We start from the raw sequence: 20,278 nt of genomic DNA, 5'->3' as shown, positions 1-20,278 counted from the left end.
GGTAACAATTTAAGCCTAGGGAGGGGGCCAATTTTGGCTAATTTTAGTGTGTTTTTGCGCGAAAACGATGATTTACGTCCAAGAGCTATACCTCTGGGCCTTTGAGTTTATGTAGCATAGGACTATAGTCCCATTTCATTGTAGTGATTTGTTGCTGGTTTGTTTCTGGTTCTGGCCTCAACCAACCAAATTTCTCTGCCTAGTATAACTAGTACACTTCCGCTGGCCGAATGGGAATTCTACGAAATAGCTCTATAGGATCAGGAGACACGAGTACCCGCAGAGATGATATCTCCTCCTGTGAGTTACAGACCACCGGAAGTTAGATTTCTATAATGGAAGAGGGAACTGGCTTTATTATATCAGCGGTTAGAAGAATATTGAAGATCAATTCTCACGACTATTTTGAAAACACCCTAATTCCACTCTATACACTTTCTGTGACCTACACCAATACTCCGAAGTCGTCAACGCCTGATGAAAAAGAATGGACTGTTTCCACTGGCTCCCCGAGCCACCAGAACCTGTCTATGAACCCAGAGGTTGCGGAGCTTTGACTTTGTAATGCCGAGAAAAATTGTGGCTTTCTTTTCGTCCTCGAGGATAATGAGGCAGTCGTTCATCTCTTCACTTCGAAGATATTGGAATAGTCCTCCATGAGGATTGCAACAGGGCGTTCGATTTTGGTGATCAGTTCTACCCAAGTCCTCAGCCTGGACAGGCCTTTTTTTCAACCCCGGAGTTTGCCGTTGCCAAGCTATATTCCGAGTAAGTATTTGGTTAAGATCTGCATCGAGTGACAGCGCATGGATTTCCTTACTTAAATGATCGCTTGGCGAATACCACTTCACTTTCACCTCAGCGTCGAAGCAAATTGCGTCTAGAGTAGAGGAGGATTTGGGTTCCTGAGGTCTATAAATGAAAGAACCTATATAGTTCCGGTATCTTTATTTCCATAACGTTAGGGACATGTATGATGGAATTGAAGAAATCCTGGGAATATAGGCCGTAGTGAAGAAGGCAAGAAAACATTTAAGGTTCAATAGGCAGCATGGGCTCACTGATTACAGAATATGCAATGACTGCTAGACCGGTCTAGCCTATGAAGACCTTAGGCGTAACAGGATAACATCAAACTATTAGGCTCCCGAAGCTTTGCAAACAGAATTCACCAGCAAAGTCCCTGACAACTGTGTATAGATTTTATCAAAAATACCCATCTATATTTATACAGGGACTCGCATAATCCAACTGGCATTTCTCGCTGAATCCTTCAACCCTTGCCTTTTACTATTCTACCCAGAAGGGAGGGTATGCAGGGAGTGCCCGGTAGGATTGGAGCATCCCCGAAAAGGTCTTAATACTCGCGTATACCTTCAGCGTTTCACTAAGGTCTGAACTACCAGCGGAGATGGATTCTGTACGATGAAAATTGTAGATAAAGTATGTGGGTCTCAGCAATCCTTTCCACGATCAATTGGAGATAGTGATAACCACTTGAAAGACGCCCTTTACTACATTGATCTCGCCTTGTCTCCGATGAAGACACTAGGCGTAATTCAGCTTTTTTCGGCCCTGGAAGAATTCTCTATACCCCATCGCACCGAACCTTGTCAATTGTCACCAACCACAGGACTATACCGAAGTCTACAGTTCGGAATGTAATTTCCATTTTTTTTTAAATTTACCCTTTCGGGCTGTTAAACCGTACGAAGGTTGTCCTGGGGCAACGCACGCCTGATGAGGAACTGATAAGTACGACGGATTATTCCTCTGTTTAAAGAGAGAGTGGTTGCAGTTACGAACCTCTATGTTTGCCGAAGTCATTGATAGAAGCCCCCAGATCCAAAAGGTCCTTGAAAGACTCAGTCCCGACTAGAGGCTCCTCTTAACGTGAAATTGGGTGTATGTGACCGCGTTATTTGGGTATCCAATATGAGGCCAAGCTAGCGTGGGAAATCCAACTGGCTCAGACAAGACGCGTGCCTTCGCACCAAAGCCCCAATACCGACAAAACCTACTCCCCACAAAAACCTCTTTGAGAGAGACTATTCCTCATCTCAACCAGATATTCTCAGAGCCGGGCTACCATCGAATAACCGTCTCCCATTGACATAGGCAAGCGTCTGAATTGCAGAGGTGAGTGAGCTTGTTATAATCTCCGCTTTTAAGATGATAGTCTAATGGTGGTACGAACCTATCAGCTTTTATTATGCCTCAAACTGTGCCTGACTTCGAGAGCGAACTGTATCGCCTCGAAGAGCTGGTGCTGTCTATGGATGGCTGTAATGCTCACGATTTAAATCAGAGATCTATGGAGGCCAAGTGTCTCCTCATTCAACTTTGCTTGAGAGCGGATTGTCCGCCATGGCTTACCTACGGTATCTTCACCATTCTCCCAAGAGAGAGGAGATGTCGAATGCTCAATATCACTGGAGAGGGCTGCGGAGCTTTCTTCAGAAGCTCTAAGAAACTATATGAGCATGTATACCTTTGCCACCTACCCGATAACCTACACGAGAGGCGTCCTCATTTGCTACACCTCACGCTTCTCCCCAGCATTGGCAGGTTTTCCCTTCATCGTACCGACTTTCAGGGGTTCGTACGTTCGCTTAAAGAACGACTCAAGGTGCAAATGCTTATTGCCAAAGGCCAAGAAATCCAGGTATGAAACCCCGGGAAGGTATCCTATTTCAAACTAATAACGGAAGCAGCAATCCTCGGCCGACGAAGATAAGGACGAGAGGGACTCCGCCCAGGAGGAGTGGGATACCGACGAGAATATCGCAGTTACGTCCAAAGATGACGTCGCTGCTAGCCACGAGGGCTGCTACGCTGTTCACCCGGAGGGGGGCGACCCTGTTAAAATTGAGGGAGGTAAGCAGAAGGATGGCTCCGACGGGAGCTCAGACTGGCTGGCAAAGGTAACGGATGAAGAGGCGTTAGAAGCTTATGAATGGTTCTGGTGGTTGTATCCTTAGGGAGTCGCGGCGATCTCTTAGAAAGATGTTTTTGTTTCAAAAAAAATCGCATGTATACAACTGTCTGAAATGATTCTTTTGGCCCGATCGCCAAGAAGAAAAGAAGAAACTGTGTGGACCGTACTTCGAGTCAGTGCGTATATTTCTTGCCTGATGTCATGGATCTTTTCGGGACCATTCAAGGATTTGAAGATTTCGCCAATGGATCCGGGTCCTCCGCAAATTGCCCATGGCCCCCATATATTCATGGCAGGCCCGGTCTGCCAGGGAATGACCTGGAAGAACCATAGTTCCTGAAGGGAAAAATATGGTTTACTAAACGTCAGCCACCATCCAAAGATGAAAACCTTACTAAAGAAGCTTAGCACAATATTTAAGATATGAGCGATCTCGCTTAGCAAATTAACGATCAGTTGTGAAAATTCCTTTTAGGGCCTTTCCAGGTATCTTGATGCATGCTTGCAATATGCAGATCAACATTTGGAGTCACGGTTCCATTTTGTTTGGGGTTGCCTGTACCATGCTTTGGAACAGGATACCATATTCTTTTGGGGCCATTCGCTGGTGGACCGGGCCTGCCACGAATGTATGGGGTCATGGGCCATTAGCAGAGGGCCTGGATCCGTTCGCGAAATTAATTGTCAAACCCTTAAATGGCCCCTAATAGATTCCATTGTTCTCTTGTCGCATCCGGTTCAGTAGAAATAGGTTCAGATATCTCGGGATATGTATTTGGTCAGATCAGAAAGCTCATAAACACGTATAGCTCGGTTAGGCCATATACGATGGGCCATGAGATCTGAACCACCCCTCAGAAGTTTGTCAGCCCATACATCTGTGATATCCGCTTTCGTACCTATGAACCCCCACCCCCCCCCCCCAATCTTCCCCTCCCAGTTATTTCAATCTTATTACTTTTACATGCCAAAACATCATAACTGATCCGTCTTCTGATATCAGCACACCCATATTGTAATAAATAACTCTACCTGGCTGGCTTCCAATGAAGTTAACTATCCAGTTAGAACCATTTCGCAAGTGGAGGCGGGCTTCGTGGAGTATTGGGTTTTCCAAAGCTTTTCTTGCTACCTTTTTCCGTGATTTAAATACCTCCAGTACCTCATCATCAAGGTAGGGTTTGGGCATGTACCTTGACTTGATTCTGGATCTGGCGTATTCAATGGCGCTTGCTATACCTGTGGACCTCGTTTCGGTTTCGGATGAGGTCGCAATTTTTGACTGAAGAGTTGAAAGAAGTGGAGATTTTTGACATAACTGATTTATTGGAAGAAATTGGACGGGGAGAGATCATGTCGGTTATCCTCAAACACCGGTTCTAAGCGGTCGTTACCCTCTTGAAGGTTCATCTAATATGTACTACGATAGAGCAGTTTCGCGCTCGGTTGAACCCTGACCCTGATATCTGCGTGGCAACCAATCCGCCCCACCAAATCGCCCGTGGTCAATCAACAGCGGCCAATGCCCAGTCAATCAAACAAAATGTAGGAGTTTTAAATTATGTCTTAATAATTAAATTATATCTTAATAAATAAATGTGCTATCTACTATCTTCTATAGTGTACCTACTGGAATACGGAAATTAAACATAATCATATTTTTAGACGTTACCTCAGATGTGTCTGGACTATTGAATATCAGAAACGTGGTTTATCACATATGCATCTTCTATTATTTTTAAACCCTGAGGACAGATTCATGACTTCTGAACGTATTGAACAGATTGTATGTGCTGAATTGCCAGATCCTCAATTTGATCCCGATGGTGAACTCACAGCTGTTATCAAATCATGTATGGTGCATGGCCCATGTGGAGAATTGGCATTCGATTCACTATGTATGATCTCGAAAACACCTGATGCACCTTGACTTTGCACCAAACGGTATCCTAAACAATTTCAGAATGAAAGTGTTATACAAGAAGATGGATACCCATTATATCGATGTCGTAATGATGGTAACAACTTTATGGTTCCTTTAAGAGGTTCACGAGACGTTGGAATGCATACTTTTGATAACAGATTGATTGTGCCTTATAATCCTTATTTGTCCTGGCGTTATAAAGCACATATAAATATTGAAGTATGTGCAACAATCAATGCAATTAAATATATTCACAAGTATATTTACAAAGGATCCAACCGTACAACTCGGGAAGTGGATTCAAATTCGAATGAAGTCAAAAGATATTTACAAGGTCGATACATTGGTCCAACAGAAGCTGTTTGGCGTTTGTTTGAATTCTCAATGCATGAGGAATCTCCAGCTGTTATTCATCTCGCAATCCATATACCAAATGAACAGCCTATATACTTTGAGGCGAATATCAATGAAGAGGCTTTATGGGAGAGAATGCTGTTAGCGAAGTCAACGCTCATTGCATTCTTTGAATATAATCAGTTACATGAAGATGGACAACAATATCTTTACCAGGATTTCCCACCACACTTTACTTACAATCCACAACTCTGGAAATAGGCACCTAGAAAACGCGGTATTGCAATTGGCCATATGTATCATTGTAATCCTTTAGTCGGAGAGAAATATTATCTCCATCTATTATTGACAGTTGTTCGTGGTGCCCAATCATTTGAGCATATTTGTACCGTCAACAATACTGTACATGAAACCTTTAAGCTAGCATGTCTTGCGCTCGGACTGCTTGAAGATGATCAAGAATGGATTCAATACTTTCAACAGGCAGTTATATTTTCCAGTGGATTTTTGTTACGAACCCTCTTTGCAACAGCTATGCTATTCGGAGATGTTACAGAACCTTTACAACTCTAAAATCAATTTGCAAATAATATTTGTGACGATTTACGACATGCGATTTTAAATGACGAAGGACTAATTACACCACCTGACCTACCTGATGCTCATATTGATTACGGTCTATATTTGATATCTCAAATACTGGCAGATTCTAATAAAAATCTTTCCGACTATAGTTTACCAACAAATATCAATGATTGGGGACGTACCGATGGAAATGAAATGATTGTATCTGAATTACGATATGATCTTGACTTGGAAACAATGCTAAGCATTGAGAGGATTGATCAACTCAACCAAGAACAGTTGAATTGCTTTAATATTATCGTCAACAGTGTCAACAATACCCAACAAACTTCACGGTTTTTCTTACAAGGGCCAGCTGGAACTGGAAAAACATTTCTTTATAAAACATTGTGCAATCACTTTCGGTCTCAAGGAAAAATTGTACTCTGTGTAGCTTCGTCAGGAATTGCGGCTCAATTGTTACCAGGCGATCGAACTTCACACTCTCGCTTTAAGATTTCAATCGTTATTAACGAATCTTCAGTCTGCGGATTTACACGTAATACATTACTTGGAGGCCTTCTTCGTCAAACAGCAATTATTATTTGGGATGAAGTGCCAATGCAGCACAAGTATTGTTTTGAAGCCGTCAACCGTTCACTAAATGATATTTGTGATACAAATATCCATTCTTTGTTTGGTGATATCCCGATTATTCTTGATGGTGATTTCGCACAAATTCTTCCTGTTGTTAGACGGGGGAACAGGGATGCCACAGTTCATGCCTATCTTCAAACATCGTCTTTGTGGCAACACTTCAAGCTTTTATCATTGAAGCAAAATATGAGAATTCAGAATAATATTTCAAATACGTTATTTGCGGAATGGCTTGCGGCAATGTCATACAACCCCGATATACAAGGATATATAACACTTCCACCATTTATTCAAATAATAACAAATAATCCAGCAAGCTCATGTCGATAATAGAGTGTTCACAGGCCGTGTAATTCTGGCCATACGTAATGATACGGTATCAGAGTTTAATGATATTGTGCTGAACGAGATAATTGGAGAAAGTCAAAGCTTTTATTTATCTGATACTGCGGATTTTGAGGGCTCTCCGGATCGATCAAATGAGCTCCTGGCTGAATATCTTCAAAGTTTGAATCCAGCCGGTATTCCACCTTCGGAATTGAAATTAAAAATTGGTGCACCGATTATTCTTCTACGTAATCTCTATCCAAAACAAGGTCTATGCAATGGCACTCACATGACGGTTACAAAAATGGCCAGGCGTTGCATCGAAGTGCGAATCTTGGGTGGTGACTTTGATGGTCAAATCAAAATCATCCCACGAATCAAACTATCAACAACAGAAGGAGAACTACCCTTCATTCTTACACGCAAACAACTACCAATTCGATTGTGTTTTGCAATGACCGTAAATAAAGCACAGGGGCAATCACTTAATGGGGTCGGTATTGATTTGCGAACAACATCATTTACTCATGGTCACCTATATGTTGCACCATCCAGGACTATCGACGTCAACAATTTAAAGGTATTACAAAGGTAGGAAACGGACACACAAACTACAAACATAGTTTACTCGGAGGTTTTGTTAGCACAATTGTAATTGGATTCATGTACAATAGAGAATAAAATAACAATATAAATACTGATAGTTACAATCTCATGCTTAACGTTGAGTATGAACATCAGCAAGATGGTACATTTGAATAAACCTCCCAACAGATATTGATTCTCTGTAGGTTCAGGAAAAGTTTTACGGTCATTTTTCAGCTTGCTGATTCAATTATATAAATATAACGTTTTGCAACAACGGCTCTATCCAAAATCATTTTTTAGTTGGTCATGAAATATCACTCGGCATGTAGAAAAAAACTGCATCGACTTACGCCAGCTGTTCACACATCACATAATCTCCCCGAAAGGAAAGTAAGCTTTGAATAAACAGCTGGAGCCTTACGCCCTTAGCTCCAGAGGAATAAATTCATGGTACACTAAGTCGGACGACCCTCTTCCTCTGTGGCAAGGCATCTCATCCATTTACGATGGACAATGTGATGTACCTTCGAGGCCCTCAATTATATATCGCCGAGCCTGGAATTTGAACCCCAAGAACTTCGACATATGTCAGACATTTAAACCACTACACTAGGTAGCAATAGCTATGCAATATAATTCTGGAAGTTTATATTAAAGCAAACTCCATTAAATTACACATACCTTCAGCTCACTGGCGCTGGCATCGGTACTGTAAAAACTGGACTCACCACACCCACCCGCCCTTCTCAAAATTTGGTCACATTCAAGCTCACACTTCGCCCTGGCGAGGTGGCCAACTGCTAGTTTATATGTACGGTAGCTACATCCGGAAAGGTCCTACTGCGCATGCAGACTCTACACCTGGTACCCAAGAAACAAACACCTGGAAAAAATTGTCACTCGGTCTTACGCTATGGGCCTAAATGTTTAATATCTACGGAATATGGTATCGGTGACGGGAGTGAGTAAGGAGAACTTTTGAGCGTTAAAGAAAGCGTGAACTTCGTGTAATACTTGGCTGATAGGTCTCTTCTATCAGGTAAGAATAACTCCACAATTGTCAAGCTTTCTCGTCTAGTGCTCAAAGCTGATACTTTCAAAGCTCAAATCATGCAACATGACTGTAGTCAAAAGAACAGACCTTCTTGATAAGTCCTTGTTTTTTATTATGATTATTGTGCTGAACAGATGTCATCCTTAATTCTCGGACGATCTCAATAGAAAGAGCCATTAATTTTCTATATCTAAGAGAGCTTCCGAAAGCTGATGAGGTGAGGAAACTCACAGATTATCAAAGACGGCTGTTTGCCTCAGGGCCAGGCCAGCATATACACGAACAATAAAACACAGCATTAGCCTTTACCCTTCGAACCATGCCCTGGATTTTTCAATGTCTTTTGCATGGCATCTTGTAAGACAAGACATCATCCCTTTTGTCCACAGACACCGGTCGAGATATTTACAGACACACAATTTCTTGCAACAAATCTCAGTCGTCCACCAATCTCGACCCTACTTGCGCGACGCACAGTGGAGTTCTATGAAAAGGACAAGAACTATATTGAGATATATATATTACATTACCCATGGGAGAGGCCAGAGCATGTCAACAGAATGGTATTTCCGATTTGGATTCGTTTAGAAGAAAGCCGCGTGGGGTAGCCCTAGAATAGAGAACATTAGAGAATTTTTCCGAGCATGAAAGTCAATCGCCTCATCAAAGGTACTGCTTGGATTCATTTCGGAGTGGCGATTTCGTTGAAAGCCTACTAATGCCTGATAGGTATTACTACCCCCACAACATATAATGACGTAATAGCCATACTAATTACTGAGAACCAAAACAGATTACTCTTTAATTTCTAATTCTAACGGTAGCTGTAAATACCTAGAGAGCACAAATGACTTGACCCATATGCCCTCGACTAACCCTCTTGTTGCAGGAGCGCACGGGGGCAGAATTCAAGCCTACACTCCCGGACGTTTACAATATAATACCTATTACTCAGGGGTTAGACAAGACAGCCTTTCATCACCCCCGCTACACCCAGAGAAAGTAAAAGAGAAAATATTACGTCATTTAGGCGGAAAGTCTTGTGCAAAAGATTGCCAGGCACCCACATCTCCCTGGCTGTGGGTAAACCTAAAACGTCGTAGGTTGGGCAACAAGTCTAGGATGAGCATTCATTCAATAAGTGGATCAGCTATCCTTGAGCCCAAATCCAAACAAACGTGGTCATGGGTTCTGCTTTCTCATACCAACTTCTCGAATAGCAGATTGCGTGTAAGCAAGCTAGGTTCAGGTTATGTCATCGAGTAGAATAACGCTGATGCTGTTAAACCCCTACATATACTCCTTGTGGAGTCCTTATCCACTGCTGCCACTATCGCAAGGGGGAATAGTACGATTCTGAGAGATATCTCCGTATATCCCATCCGATGAATGATATTCTATGATAAATTAAGGTATAACTACCACACGCTGGCTTTAGAATATTAAGCGCTTGAATCAATAGTATACATCAGATATCAGGTTTGGATATACAAAGCATACCCCTGAGCACATATCAAGATCGCAGCGACATTTCTCCAATTCGAAGTCACCACCGTTCTGACTTCGGTAAGCCGATGACCGGCGTGGGTTCCGTCTCAAAAGAAGACCTTATTAATCATTTTCAAACGGCATCGAATCTAGCACCGTGGCAGAAGACGGGACTTTTAAATGTGTATCTGATCTAGCGTTCCGGGTGTGCTTGCTATTAAGCGCAGAGAAGATTCAGTCCGTTCCAATCTATTCCTCAGAAAAGTCTCATTGCAATTAAAGGGTGTAGTAGGGTGTGTTGTGATTGATAAAGGCCAAAAGGCAACCTCAAAATAAAATAAGAGAATTGAACCTGTGATCTATCTACATGCGCTGCGATGTTGTTTATAATTTCCGCACAGCAGTGGTGGTAGGAAGTGCGACATATTTTTTTGAGAGTGAGGAGTACTTGGAACTTGAAAACGTACATTATACACGAAAGCGTCACCACATTTAACTATCTTAGCTTCTCGCACATTATTTCGCCAATTAGTCTACCCCATGCATGGTCAGCCGGATGTAGGATTAGGCCGGTTGAGCGAAACCTTTTCAGACCATATTATTTTATAGTATAGTAAATACATGTACTGGATTATTTTCTGACGTACGCGGAATCGACCTGATTGTCTGAGGAGCAAGGAACTCTAACCCCGCATACCAACCAGCCCACCCCACCAAAGGTTGGTAGCGGGCAGGCATACCAACGAGAGAAATGTAGTGGCAACCGGCTCACCCCACCAAAAATGCACCGCCAAACTCGCAGTACCACCCCCAAACGGTATATAAACTCTTGCGTTTTATTTAACTGCGGAGACGAATTATCAACGGGGTATAGGATGATCACCAACAGGTAACTAGTTCAAAAAAGAATCACGAGGTCTATTTAATGGAGGGGCAGAGTGGGGGGGGCGGTCTTGGACTGGACATACCAACTACGGTCCTTCAGGAGGGGCGATAGAGACAAAATTAAAAGGCCTCATGAACTTTGCCTGGGGAGTGCGCTCGAGAGATACAATTGTATGTAATTGGAGTAAAAGGATCAATGGATCTCCGCACGATCAGTAACTCGCGGTCGCGGGGCAGGCCACTGCTAATACTGTCTCGTATAACCGTACTAGAAGAAAGGTGCACTGTCCCCACCAGTGGGAATCTGTCAATGGGGGGCGCTTCCCCTCCACCGAGCGGGGCAACAAAAAGGGTAACGGTTTAAGCCTTCGTAATATTTGTCATTTGGAGAAGCGAGTGATTACTCATGAATCTCTACATTACTACCTCGTCTCGTGTACCATGAATATCTCTCCTACCGCTCTTTACCATCTTCGTGGAGTTCTAAGAGTCTAAATACCCACACCACTACCACCTCAATAAAAAAATAAACAGTTTTCAGCACCACGATAACGATATCCCGTCATCTAATATCACTCGCCTCCATATATAATTGCATGGATAATCACTCGTGCCAAGCCGTACGCCATAGTTTATACTTTATGCGACCATTCTGTACCTAGAACCAGAAATGAAATGATGTCACACACACACACTCGTGCCAAGCCGATGTCTCCAAGCACGTATGGTGCGCACACTCTTAAAGGTGACGGCGGTATCTGGAAGTGGAACAATCGTGGCTGCAAGGTGAACTCCAAGCCCAATGAGAAGGCTTATTCCTAGCCAATTTGCTGCTTTCCTGCCGCAATTCACTTTTGAGGGGGTATAAATGGGCATAATACTGTTCCACTTTGCTCAGTCTTGGCGCTTTTTACATATAAAAATACCGAATTTCAAGCTCTAATAACTTTACAACTAGCATAGATATCAAAAATCAGGAAAAACGAACTAAACTCCATCACTAGTACTTGACTTTCTCTTTCCTGATTTTTTTTAACTTTTTTCGTCGAAACGTTATTAGCCATCGACTTTGCGCAATCTTCGGTTACCTTTAAGAGCGGGCGCACCATACCTTCCTCAGGCCGATTCCACAGAAATTTATCGTTTACCCATAACTAAATCTACCATTCATTTGCGATAACCTACCTAGATCACCTGGCTATGTCTCTAACTACAGTCCTAAAGGTTTGTTAAAATTAGTTCGGTTCGCACCTGTTACTGAGCCAAAATCTATGACTACTCTCTGCTGTCGTTGAACATGGCCAGCGGATGGCCACTCAACCCTCAGCCTCAATTATTAAAACCATTGTCGCCACTATGGTAGAGAGAATGAACTATTTGTAAGAACAAAGCGAGAATCTCGCAACGGTTCATATTTACAGCACCTGCTCGCTCCCGCGGGACGCGACCATAACGGTCGTAAACTTTGTTCCGCTGAAGTAAAACCTAAGAAGCGGTGGTTGGGGTCTCGGAGGAGTCTGTGCAGCTCACCACCATGGTACGCAGTGTCTTCATCACATCGAAGGTGGGCTCCGCGTGTTTTTGGCATTCATTGAAGTATGTACAATTCTGTATCTCTTGATGTAGAAAGCTTAAGTTAGTTCTCTTACGTTGGTACTTTGAAGTTCATGCTCTTCTTCGCATAAGTGAGATCTATAGAGCTCACAGCCTCAGTGGGCCCTATAGGTCTTCCTCCGACGCAAGTATCAAGTAAAAGACCAACTAGGATAGAGTTATCTCACACACTGGGTGAATTGCTCCCGGAGTATGTGTCATTATTTTTTCGATGAAGGAACAGATAGCCTTTAAGTGCGGAGGTACTGCACACAACATATCTGCCGACCCGGGATAGTGGTTTCACTCCAGATGTCAAGCAAAGCCGCCAACCACTACATCACAAAATAGGGTGAAGAATCAATAGAATATTTATTCAGATTCAACTATTAAAGTTTCTTGTAGTTATCATTTAAGCTATGTTCACTCCTCTGGTATCTGGTTACCATTCAAAGTGGTAATTTCCCCCTCCGAGTAGTATATCAGTAGCATCACCCCCATCTTTTTCAACCACAAGATACTCACAAACAGAATAGATACTATCTCAGATTCCAATAATTAAACCTTTCAGCGCTCAAGTATCTTTCCCTCACCTAGACACATCCAAATCAATTAAAGAATACCTGTTTATCCTATCAAATACCGAACACAACAATTATAGCAATGGCAGATCTAAACTATAATGTAAATGTTACTCTAAAACTTAAAATCCCAAAAGATAGGGAAGGGGATCTCACTGTAAGTAAATCTACGCCCAGGTAATTGCCTTGACTTGTATTGAATTATCTAGGTTGTACCACTCACCGGAGGAGACAGAGTACAGTGCGGTACCATGGAGGTAACATTGGACAATGGAGAACCTATTGTAAGTCAACAAATGCTCACGTGGTTTGCTCTGCTGACAGTACACCATCTAGTTTGTGCCTCTCGCAGAAGTAAATAACGCACAATGCGGGTCTGCGGAAATATCTTTAAGTGCTGAAGAATGGGACGCTATCTTCACTGAAGGAAGCACCAGCTTAGATACCCCTCCTTCATCGGGGTCTCGCTCTCGTCAATCACCAGGAGTATCAGACGCAACAGAGAGGGAAGACCCTACACAAGTTACCCCCGATGAAACGAGTAGTGCCTCCCGGGAACCAACTAGTGGGAATGTTTCACAAGAAAAAGGGAAAGCGCGTGAGGCGCTGGAGGCAACTATCCCAGCCCAAGATAATATTTCACCAGACTTCAACCCTACACTGTTCTCCATGGCTCTTGAGGAGGCTGAATGCGAATATGCCCAGTTTATAGGCTCCGGAATTAATTCGTTCGGCATTGGTGGGTCAGGGGCTCTCGGATTCCATGAGGCTGGCAATGTTCAAGAACCTTCATCTATGGAAGAGAATAAACTACAGGCTATCCCGGGGTATGAGTGGCAGAGCGACGAGGAACTCACTCAGCTTCTAGGGGCCGCACTAGAAGATTCCGATAGTGGGGACGCAGAACACCCAACATACGATTCAGTTCCTGGTCTCGAGGAGGTCCAGACGCCCGAAGCAAACCAAGAAGAGCTCAATGAGATAGAGGACTATGATTTTGAAGATGCACCATTGACTTTGATAACTGATCCCAGCAGTTCTGTAGGTGACCATTATATTCTGTCACAGGAGGACTCAACCTGGGAAGCATACCCAATCGGTCGGACACCATCATTTAGCTCTCTATTCGGTAACTATCGGGACAGCCCTGAGAGAGCGTCTCCGCAAGGTAGTTCTCAAATAGAGATATTCGTGCCATCGCCAGCGCCTGACGGTGAAGCCAGACCTATCAACTCGCCCGATCATGATTCGGAGATGGAACTTGACAGTTCCACGGAGTACGACGAGGATACATCAGAAGATGAAGGGATGGGAGTTGACTATTCGAACCTCGAGATAGCTGACGATGACATGGAGGAAGATGAAGAAACTGAACCAGACGCAAATGAAGACGGAGCAGAAGGTGGGGTTAGTACAGATGCTGCTACGGGGAGATGTACTCGGGAGGGATCTGAAGAAGGGGAAACGTATGATTATTCTTCCGATACTAGTGATGAGGATATGGACCACTCGGAGGGACCACCCGGCGATATGACGCCAGAAAATGCAACAGATGAGTCAACAGCAATGAACAATTCTTCTCCTGTACCAGAATCGCCACACCCCATCAACGCATATGTGTCCCCGCCCACCCGTGCACGTGCAGATAGTGAGACACCACTCTATCAGCGGAACTCGGTATACTGGGAGGGACAAGCAAGCACTGCGCACACAGTCTACCCCCAACCATGGGAAGTGGAAGTTAATGAACAGGCTAGGATATTAGTGTATAATGGCCAGATATATCAACTGATGGATTACTCTTAGCTCCGACCTGTGGCAAGATCAGAGAACGTAGTTTGGATCTCAACCGTTGCTTGAGTTTGGAAGGTATTTTGAAAATGTGCAAGGATTTATGTCTTTGCTGGGAAGACCTTTTTTCTATGGTTTATTTCTTGTCTTTTGTTATTAGGTTTCTTTCTCATCATAGTTTTGGTGGAAGTGTACGGCAAACAATTATAAAGTATTATATCTTTGAACAAGCAATCGCGCAATATATCTTATTTCTCCACCTGTAATCTTATCTAAATAGAATAGTCAGGTATCTCTGTCCTCACGAAAGGTTTCTATTGGCTGGTTAGTTACCTCCCATCTCTAGAGTATAGTCCGGTGGGCTACAGCTGTCGATACACAAAGAATCGGTGCATTAAGGAAGACGACATGCATGTTTTCATACATGTTTTCTTAAGGCATCAAACCACGAGTTCTGTCATGATATATAATAGCCCCTCTGACCAACGTTATAACCTTTATACTTGCCATCAATGGTTCTTCTTGAGCTCTTCCAAAACTAACACTTCACGCGAGCAAGGAGGGGCCCAGCCTGCCGCGCAGCGGCAGGCGGCCCCGACTGCGTGCGAGGAATCGATCTCTATTCCGAACCATTGTATAGAGCTGTATGTTCAATTCGAAATACCATTGTATCTGTATGTTCAATTTGAAACACCATTCTATAGAGCTGTGAGTTTTCTGGATCTTTACATACTTTTCTTTTGATATCGGCGCTTCCTCGAACTGATTTTTAATTTTATATGCGGCCGGAGGCCGCTCCTCACCAGTACATCCATCAACCCACAGCTGAGACTCTTATATTGAACTCAAGCATGTTCTGCGCTGTCCGGGGGGCAGCGATGAAGCAGCTTTCTAGAGTTTCATTATCAGGGCACCCCTTAAAAATCGAAATGAATAGATTTGACTCAAGTCTTGAGGTTAAAACTACCTGCCACCTGCCACCCTCCACCAGCCAATACACAAACGAGACCGTTCCCGAAAATGTTACAAGCTCGTGTCCGGAGCCCATAGTTACATTAAATCCTTAGCTCAGATCTCCCCTTACTCAATGGCAAGACCCCTCGTTTTGGTCACCGGAGAAGCAGCGCTGGTATTACTAAATCTCTGCGCTGGCATCGGAGGTCTTGGCCCTCTTTGTATTCCGAGACGATTTCTGACAACTCGGCTTCTAGGTGCGTAGGATCGTAACTATTATTATTTTTAGTAGCTGGATAGTGTATGTTATTTGAATTGAGACTTACGGAGTGCTCGTAGTGCTGCGGTGGCGGGATCCGTGAAGAAAATCAGGTCTCAACAGTTCTCCCTATTCTCCAGAACCTGCACTTTGAGAGTGTGTTTTCTTTCCAGCGACATGAGCAGAAAGAGTTCTGTGCTATTGGTGTTGTGATAACTAACGATCGTAAGCAGACTTGCACACAGCTTTGTCTGCAAGATTGTTTGGGGGGGGCACTTGTAATGAACAGCAAACCAGAATGACTGCCATCTTCAGACGTCGAGCGAGGGTGAATATGTATTAGGTATCTGATTCTTTCTTTTACGCTGTAGAGCTAGTTTCCGAGTATTATGCTCCTCTTGAGAGTTGTCTCAAACTAGACCTGGTCTGATTATTGAACTTGACGATCCGAGTTCACCCAACCGCATTTTCATTGAGAAATTGATCAAATGTACGCTAGGCCGAACTGGGTTTGGTACGGGACAACTCCTGCGAGATAGATTTTGGAAGTCCCGGCGTATTATTCAAGGAAGACGCCTTTAGTGATGGAAATAACCTCAATCTGAGAGGTCCACAGCCTTTGGTAGAATTAAGTTAACTTGTAGTTGCTTTGTAAGTTGTTTGGAACAGGACTAAACACACACATGTGCCGATTTTCAAGTTAATTTGAACCTATTTGCTGACCTTTAATATTGAGGCACCAAGAATTAAGGAAGGGAACAATAAAGAAGGTCACATGAAGAGACGGAAGCATAGAGAGTTAAACCTGGGACTGCAATAATCTCCATTAAAAGACTGAGGATATAAATAGATATTACGTAGAAAGAAGCCTGGGAAATGAAGACCGATGTCCTTATATTTAGATCAAAAGCCCTTAAGGGGAGATTTGATACTCGAACTCTGATCAATAACTTAAAAATATTCTGAAGAGAGTGCCTTCGCATCCTTGGTATCCCCTCGTCCTAGTTACCAGGATTCCAACGATAGAACCCATCACTCACACAAGTGATGTTCAGGTTCTTGCAAATATTTCCAAACCGAGATTTCTCATAAGCAGAAGGAATAACTTGCTTGACTACCTGTAACTTAGACGGCACAGGGTCGTCAAGCTCATCATCATCTTGCCAGCTACCCCCAAGTGTCCACCCCCGAGCCTCAAATTCCGCGTCAATATCTCCCAAAGGCGAGGTCTACACATGTGAAGGGATTAGCGTTGCTCTCCTAATCGAAAAGGATTGGCTTACAGTATCAAGTGATACGCCTGTGGAACTGTCTCCACCTTCAAGAGAAATCGCAATCACTTTTGGAGCATCAGGTTCTTGCCCATCAGTCATGACAGGAGAACGCAGCTTAGGCTGATCGTTAGTGCCCCTGTCATCCTCAGAGACACATTCATCAAAATCTTCTGCACAGTCACATCCATCAGAGTCTTCATATTCCGGCGCAGCGTCAACCGCCCAAGTAGGAAGCTAAATATTTGAAAAACGCGTCAATATCAGACGGTCACCCAGTTAACATGGTAAAACAAATAGAGAAAGGCCAACCTCGCATCTCACAGGAGTGGAGTCAGGAAACAATTTACAGACAGGGGTGGACGGCTCGCCACTATCGAAAATAGGGGTAGTTTGGGCAAAGGCAATCTCGGTATAGGAATGGTTGTTTTCCGGACTCAAGAACGGCCCAGCCAGATAAGTGTCACCGGGAAAGGTGTCACATGCTTGTGGGAAACTAATATCCGTCACACGAGGCTCTTGGACCTGAGGAAGAACATTAGTGAACAACGTCTTCAAGTCACTTGAGAGAAAACTAGTGTGCTTACAAGATCGATAGCTATTTCAGGCGGCGAAAGAACCAGATTCTCTTCATCAAGCAGAGAGTCGTCCTGGTAAGCAAGCTAATATTAGTCTTAGGAAATTGTAGGATCAAGAGATGCTTCCAATCTCTACCTGTGTAATATCTGCTGAAAAAGATAATTCTGCCTCTGATAAAATCTCGCTGTATGGTACCTCTGCCTCAGATAGATCTTCATGCTGCATCAAAGTAGTTTCCATGACCTCAGTCACGTCGTTATTATGTAGGCAAGGTGGTGTTATCTGGTCCTTGAAAACTATTGTATTAGTTTCAATGTTCAAGGAGAAAGGAGTGAATTAAATGATGAACATACTGCAATCATGTCGTGGTCGATTGGAACACATTGAAGAACCTCGTCAAGCGCGAGGTCCGAAGGGATACTATTATTATACCTTTCCGGTATGACGTTCAGATCGAGCTTCTATATTACTCAGTTAGTAAAGGAGAAAACGCAAAGGGTAAGGAGCTTGTTCACACACAACATCTTGACCCGACCGAGCCTCACCGATGGAGGGCTTCCGAGTAGAGGTATTATTACACGTGAGATTACCACACTGATCGTCCTTAAGAGAGGTATTTTCTTCCTTGAAGGAGACACCTGTCAGTTTGCAATTTAAAGGTAGGAGGAGATAAGAAGCCTACTTGAGTTTCCACAGACTCGTTCTTGCATCTAGTATCACGAACAGTTGGATCCGCGGTAGAAGATGCAACTGACTCAGATACAAGGGATGACTTAAAAGATAAAAAAACGAAGTCAACAAGCATTCCAATCACGAAATCTTGAATGAATTCCGTCAACTTACATGTTTGAGTAGCTGTTTCTCGGAAGAGCAGTAAGTTGTGCCAGAGCGAGAGTCCTCATCATCAGAATCACTAAACACACTAGATGCGTCTGACCGGTGGGATGATGTAGCACTATCATCATGGATGGCAGTCAATGAAGCAATGTTAAGAGGTGAGAGTTGGACAAGGGGACGAGAACGTTTAGAGAACACTCTTTTTGTCACTCGAGTTGTAAGAGCTTCGTTGGGCTTTGCGAGCTCCTTCCTGAGGGACTCGAGACTGTTCTTTGTCAGCTGAGCAGACAGCTTATCAAGACTATCCGGCTTCTTTTTTGATGGCGCAGCGCCAAGAGCTGGAGTCTCGACTTGAATGACAGTCCATTCAACATGGACTGTAGTAATGTCAAAGCTTTGTAGCTTGTGAGCAAGGAGAGATAGTTGCTCCTCAGGCTCAACATAGGTAGAACAGGGTGCATCAACCGGGTCGTAGACACCAAATGGAACCTTGAATCGTGGTGCAACGTAGGACCTGAAGAATAGAGCGGAAAGAAACTCGAGGGCCTCAGGGCTTGGAACGAACTTGGCCGGCTCGGAGGGCGGGGGAGGAGAAGTGGAAGCGAAGATGGATGGGACACTGCATTAAACCGGTTAGCTGCTGATGGAAGATGCAATGTTTAAGAAGAACATACTCCGCGACAGTCTCAGCCGGCTTGGCTGGGAGCTGGCGAAACATGATGAACGGCAACGCAATGCCATTAGCGGCATCGGTCTCTCGATGGATGTTTTTACAAGCCGAGCGCTTGCTCGGATGGCTGCAATCAATAATAGCACCATTGGAGATACGCTTGGACGACATGGAGGTCATTTTGGAAATGATTCTAGAATCTGGTGGATGTTAGATAGACCCCAGAAAGTGCTGCTACATAAGATCTAACGGCTAGTTGAAGGGGAAGGTACAAGAGAGGGTGACAAGGTGGCATTATTAGGTTATCGGGGGTGGTTAGGCTTACTTAGAAGTGATCAGACTGGAGATGTTGAATGGTTGAGTGTAAACAAGTGATGGAAGTCGACGGAGCTTAGACGAATCAAGATTTGTCTATTGATTGGTGAAAGTCGATGGAGATTGGATGAATGAAGTTTTGTTTACTGATCGATGTAAAGAGATGTTTGTTTGTGGAAGGGGGTAGGTAGCTCTTTGTGGATGTATGGGATTAAAGGTGGGAAGTAGGCTTTGCCAAGGTTGGCACGAGTTGGGGGACTACCAGTTACAGCAGCAAAGTGGGACCACTTCCCAATTGCCACTTTACCAACATTAATCGCCGACAACGTCCTACACTCTAGTCGCAATGCCTCAGGACCCCCGCTCGACCAGCTTTCAATCACCCGCCGGAGAGCCCCGCAGGCACTTCCATCAACGACAGGATGGAAAGTCTCTGATGCAACCAACGTACACGCCCCTCCTTCAACACGCTGCACTCCTTTCCGGCAGTGTTTAGTCACCAGATATCACTCGGAAATGCCCCGAACAAGACTTCCACGCCCCACCTTCCATTAAACAGAGATTCTAGGAAAAGAACCACGTGTACGAGTAGCACATCTTACGCCAGCTATGACACAGAGATTTTGGAATACTAAAGAGCTAGAAGCTA

At 43.8% G+C, this 20,278-nt stretch overlaps 5 protein-coding genes across 5 annotated transcripts; 3 read left to right on the top strand and 2 right to left on the bottom strand.

The window, feature by feature from the left end:
- Nucleotides 1-260: 260 nt before the first annotated feature.
- H6S33_003225 (uncharacterized protein) lies at nucleotides 261-1,827 on the bottom strand (the record flags this gene model as incomplete). Its single annotated transcript, XM_044834592.1, has 8 exons — nucleotides 261-298; nucleotides 399-416; nucleotides 494-757; nucleotides 821-905; nucleotides 1,516-1,548; nucleotides 1,610-1,635; nucleotides 1,689-1,737; nucleotides 1,807-1,827. 8 exons carry the CDS (start codon nucleotides 1,825-1,827, stop codon nucleotides 261-263), a joined length of 534 nt encoding a protein of 177 aa, XP_044692432.1.
- Nucleotides 1,828-2,212: 385 nt separating this feature from the next.
- On the top strand, nucleotides 2,213-2,981 carry H6S33_003224 (uncharacterized protein; the record flags this gene model as incomplete). Its single annotated transcript, XM_044834591.1, has 2 exons — nucleotides 2,213-2,665; nucleotides 2,715-2,981. The coding sequence occupies 2 exons, from the start codon at nucleotides 2,213-2,215 to the stop codon at nucleotides 2,979-2,981; spliced, it is 720 nt and encodes a 239-aa protein (XP_044692431.1).
- Nucleotides 2,982-5,246: 2,265 nt separating this feature from the next.
- On the top strand, nucleotides 5,247-5,477 carry H6S33_003223 (uncharacterized protein; the record flags this gene model as incomplete). Its single annotated transcript, XM_044834589.1, has 1 exon — nucleotides 5,247-5,477. The coding sequence occupies one exon, from the start codon at nucleotides 5,247-5,249 to the stop codon at nucleotides 5,475-5,477; it is 231 nt and encodes a 76-aa protein (XP_044692430.1).
- Nucleotides 5,478-13,035: 7,558 nt separating this feature from the next.
- On the top strand, nucleotides 13,036-14,759 carry H6S33_003222 (uncharacterized protein; the record flags this gene model as incomplete). Its single annotated transcript, XM_044834588.1, has 3 exons — nucleotides 13,036-13,110; nucleotides 13,163-13,237; nucleotides 13,290-14,759. The coding sequence occupies 3 exons, from the start codon at nucleotides 13,036-13,038 to the stop codon at nucleotides 14,757-14,759; spliced, it is 1,620 nt and encodes a 539-aa protein (XP_044692429.1).
- Nucleotides 14,760-16,958: 2,199 nt separating this feature from the next.
- On the bottom strand, nucleotides 16,959-19,494 carry H6S33_003221 (uncharacterized protein; the record flags this gene model as incomplete). Its single annotated transcript, XM_044834587.1, has 10 exons — nucleotides 16,959-17,186; nucleotides 17,241-17,465; nucleotides 17,553-17,753; nucleotides 17,816-17,878; nucleotides 17,943-18,095; nucleotides 18,161-18,268; nucleotides 18,327-18,431; nucleotides 18,490-18,579; nucleotides 18,651-19,263; nucleotides 19,319-19,494. The coding sequence occupies 10 exons, from the start codon at nucleotides 19,492-19,494 to the stop codon at nucleotides 16,959-16,961; spliced, it is 1,962 nt and encodes a 653-aa protein (XP_044692428.1).
- Between the last annotated feature and the right edge of the window lie 784 nt (nucleotides 19,495-20,278).

This window comes from Morchella sextelata (genome assembly GCF_020137385.1).
Source record: "Morchella sextelata strain SCLS chromosome Unknown scls_14, whole genome shotgun sequence".
NCBI lineage: Eukaryota > Fungi > Ascomycota > Pezizomycetes > Pezizales > Morchellaceae > Morchella > Morchella sextelata.
The sequence above is the reverse complement of the archived record's forward strand: the minus strand, read 5'-3'. Positions and strand labels throughout refer to the sequence as shown.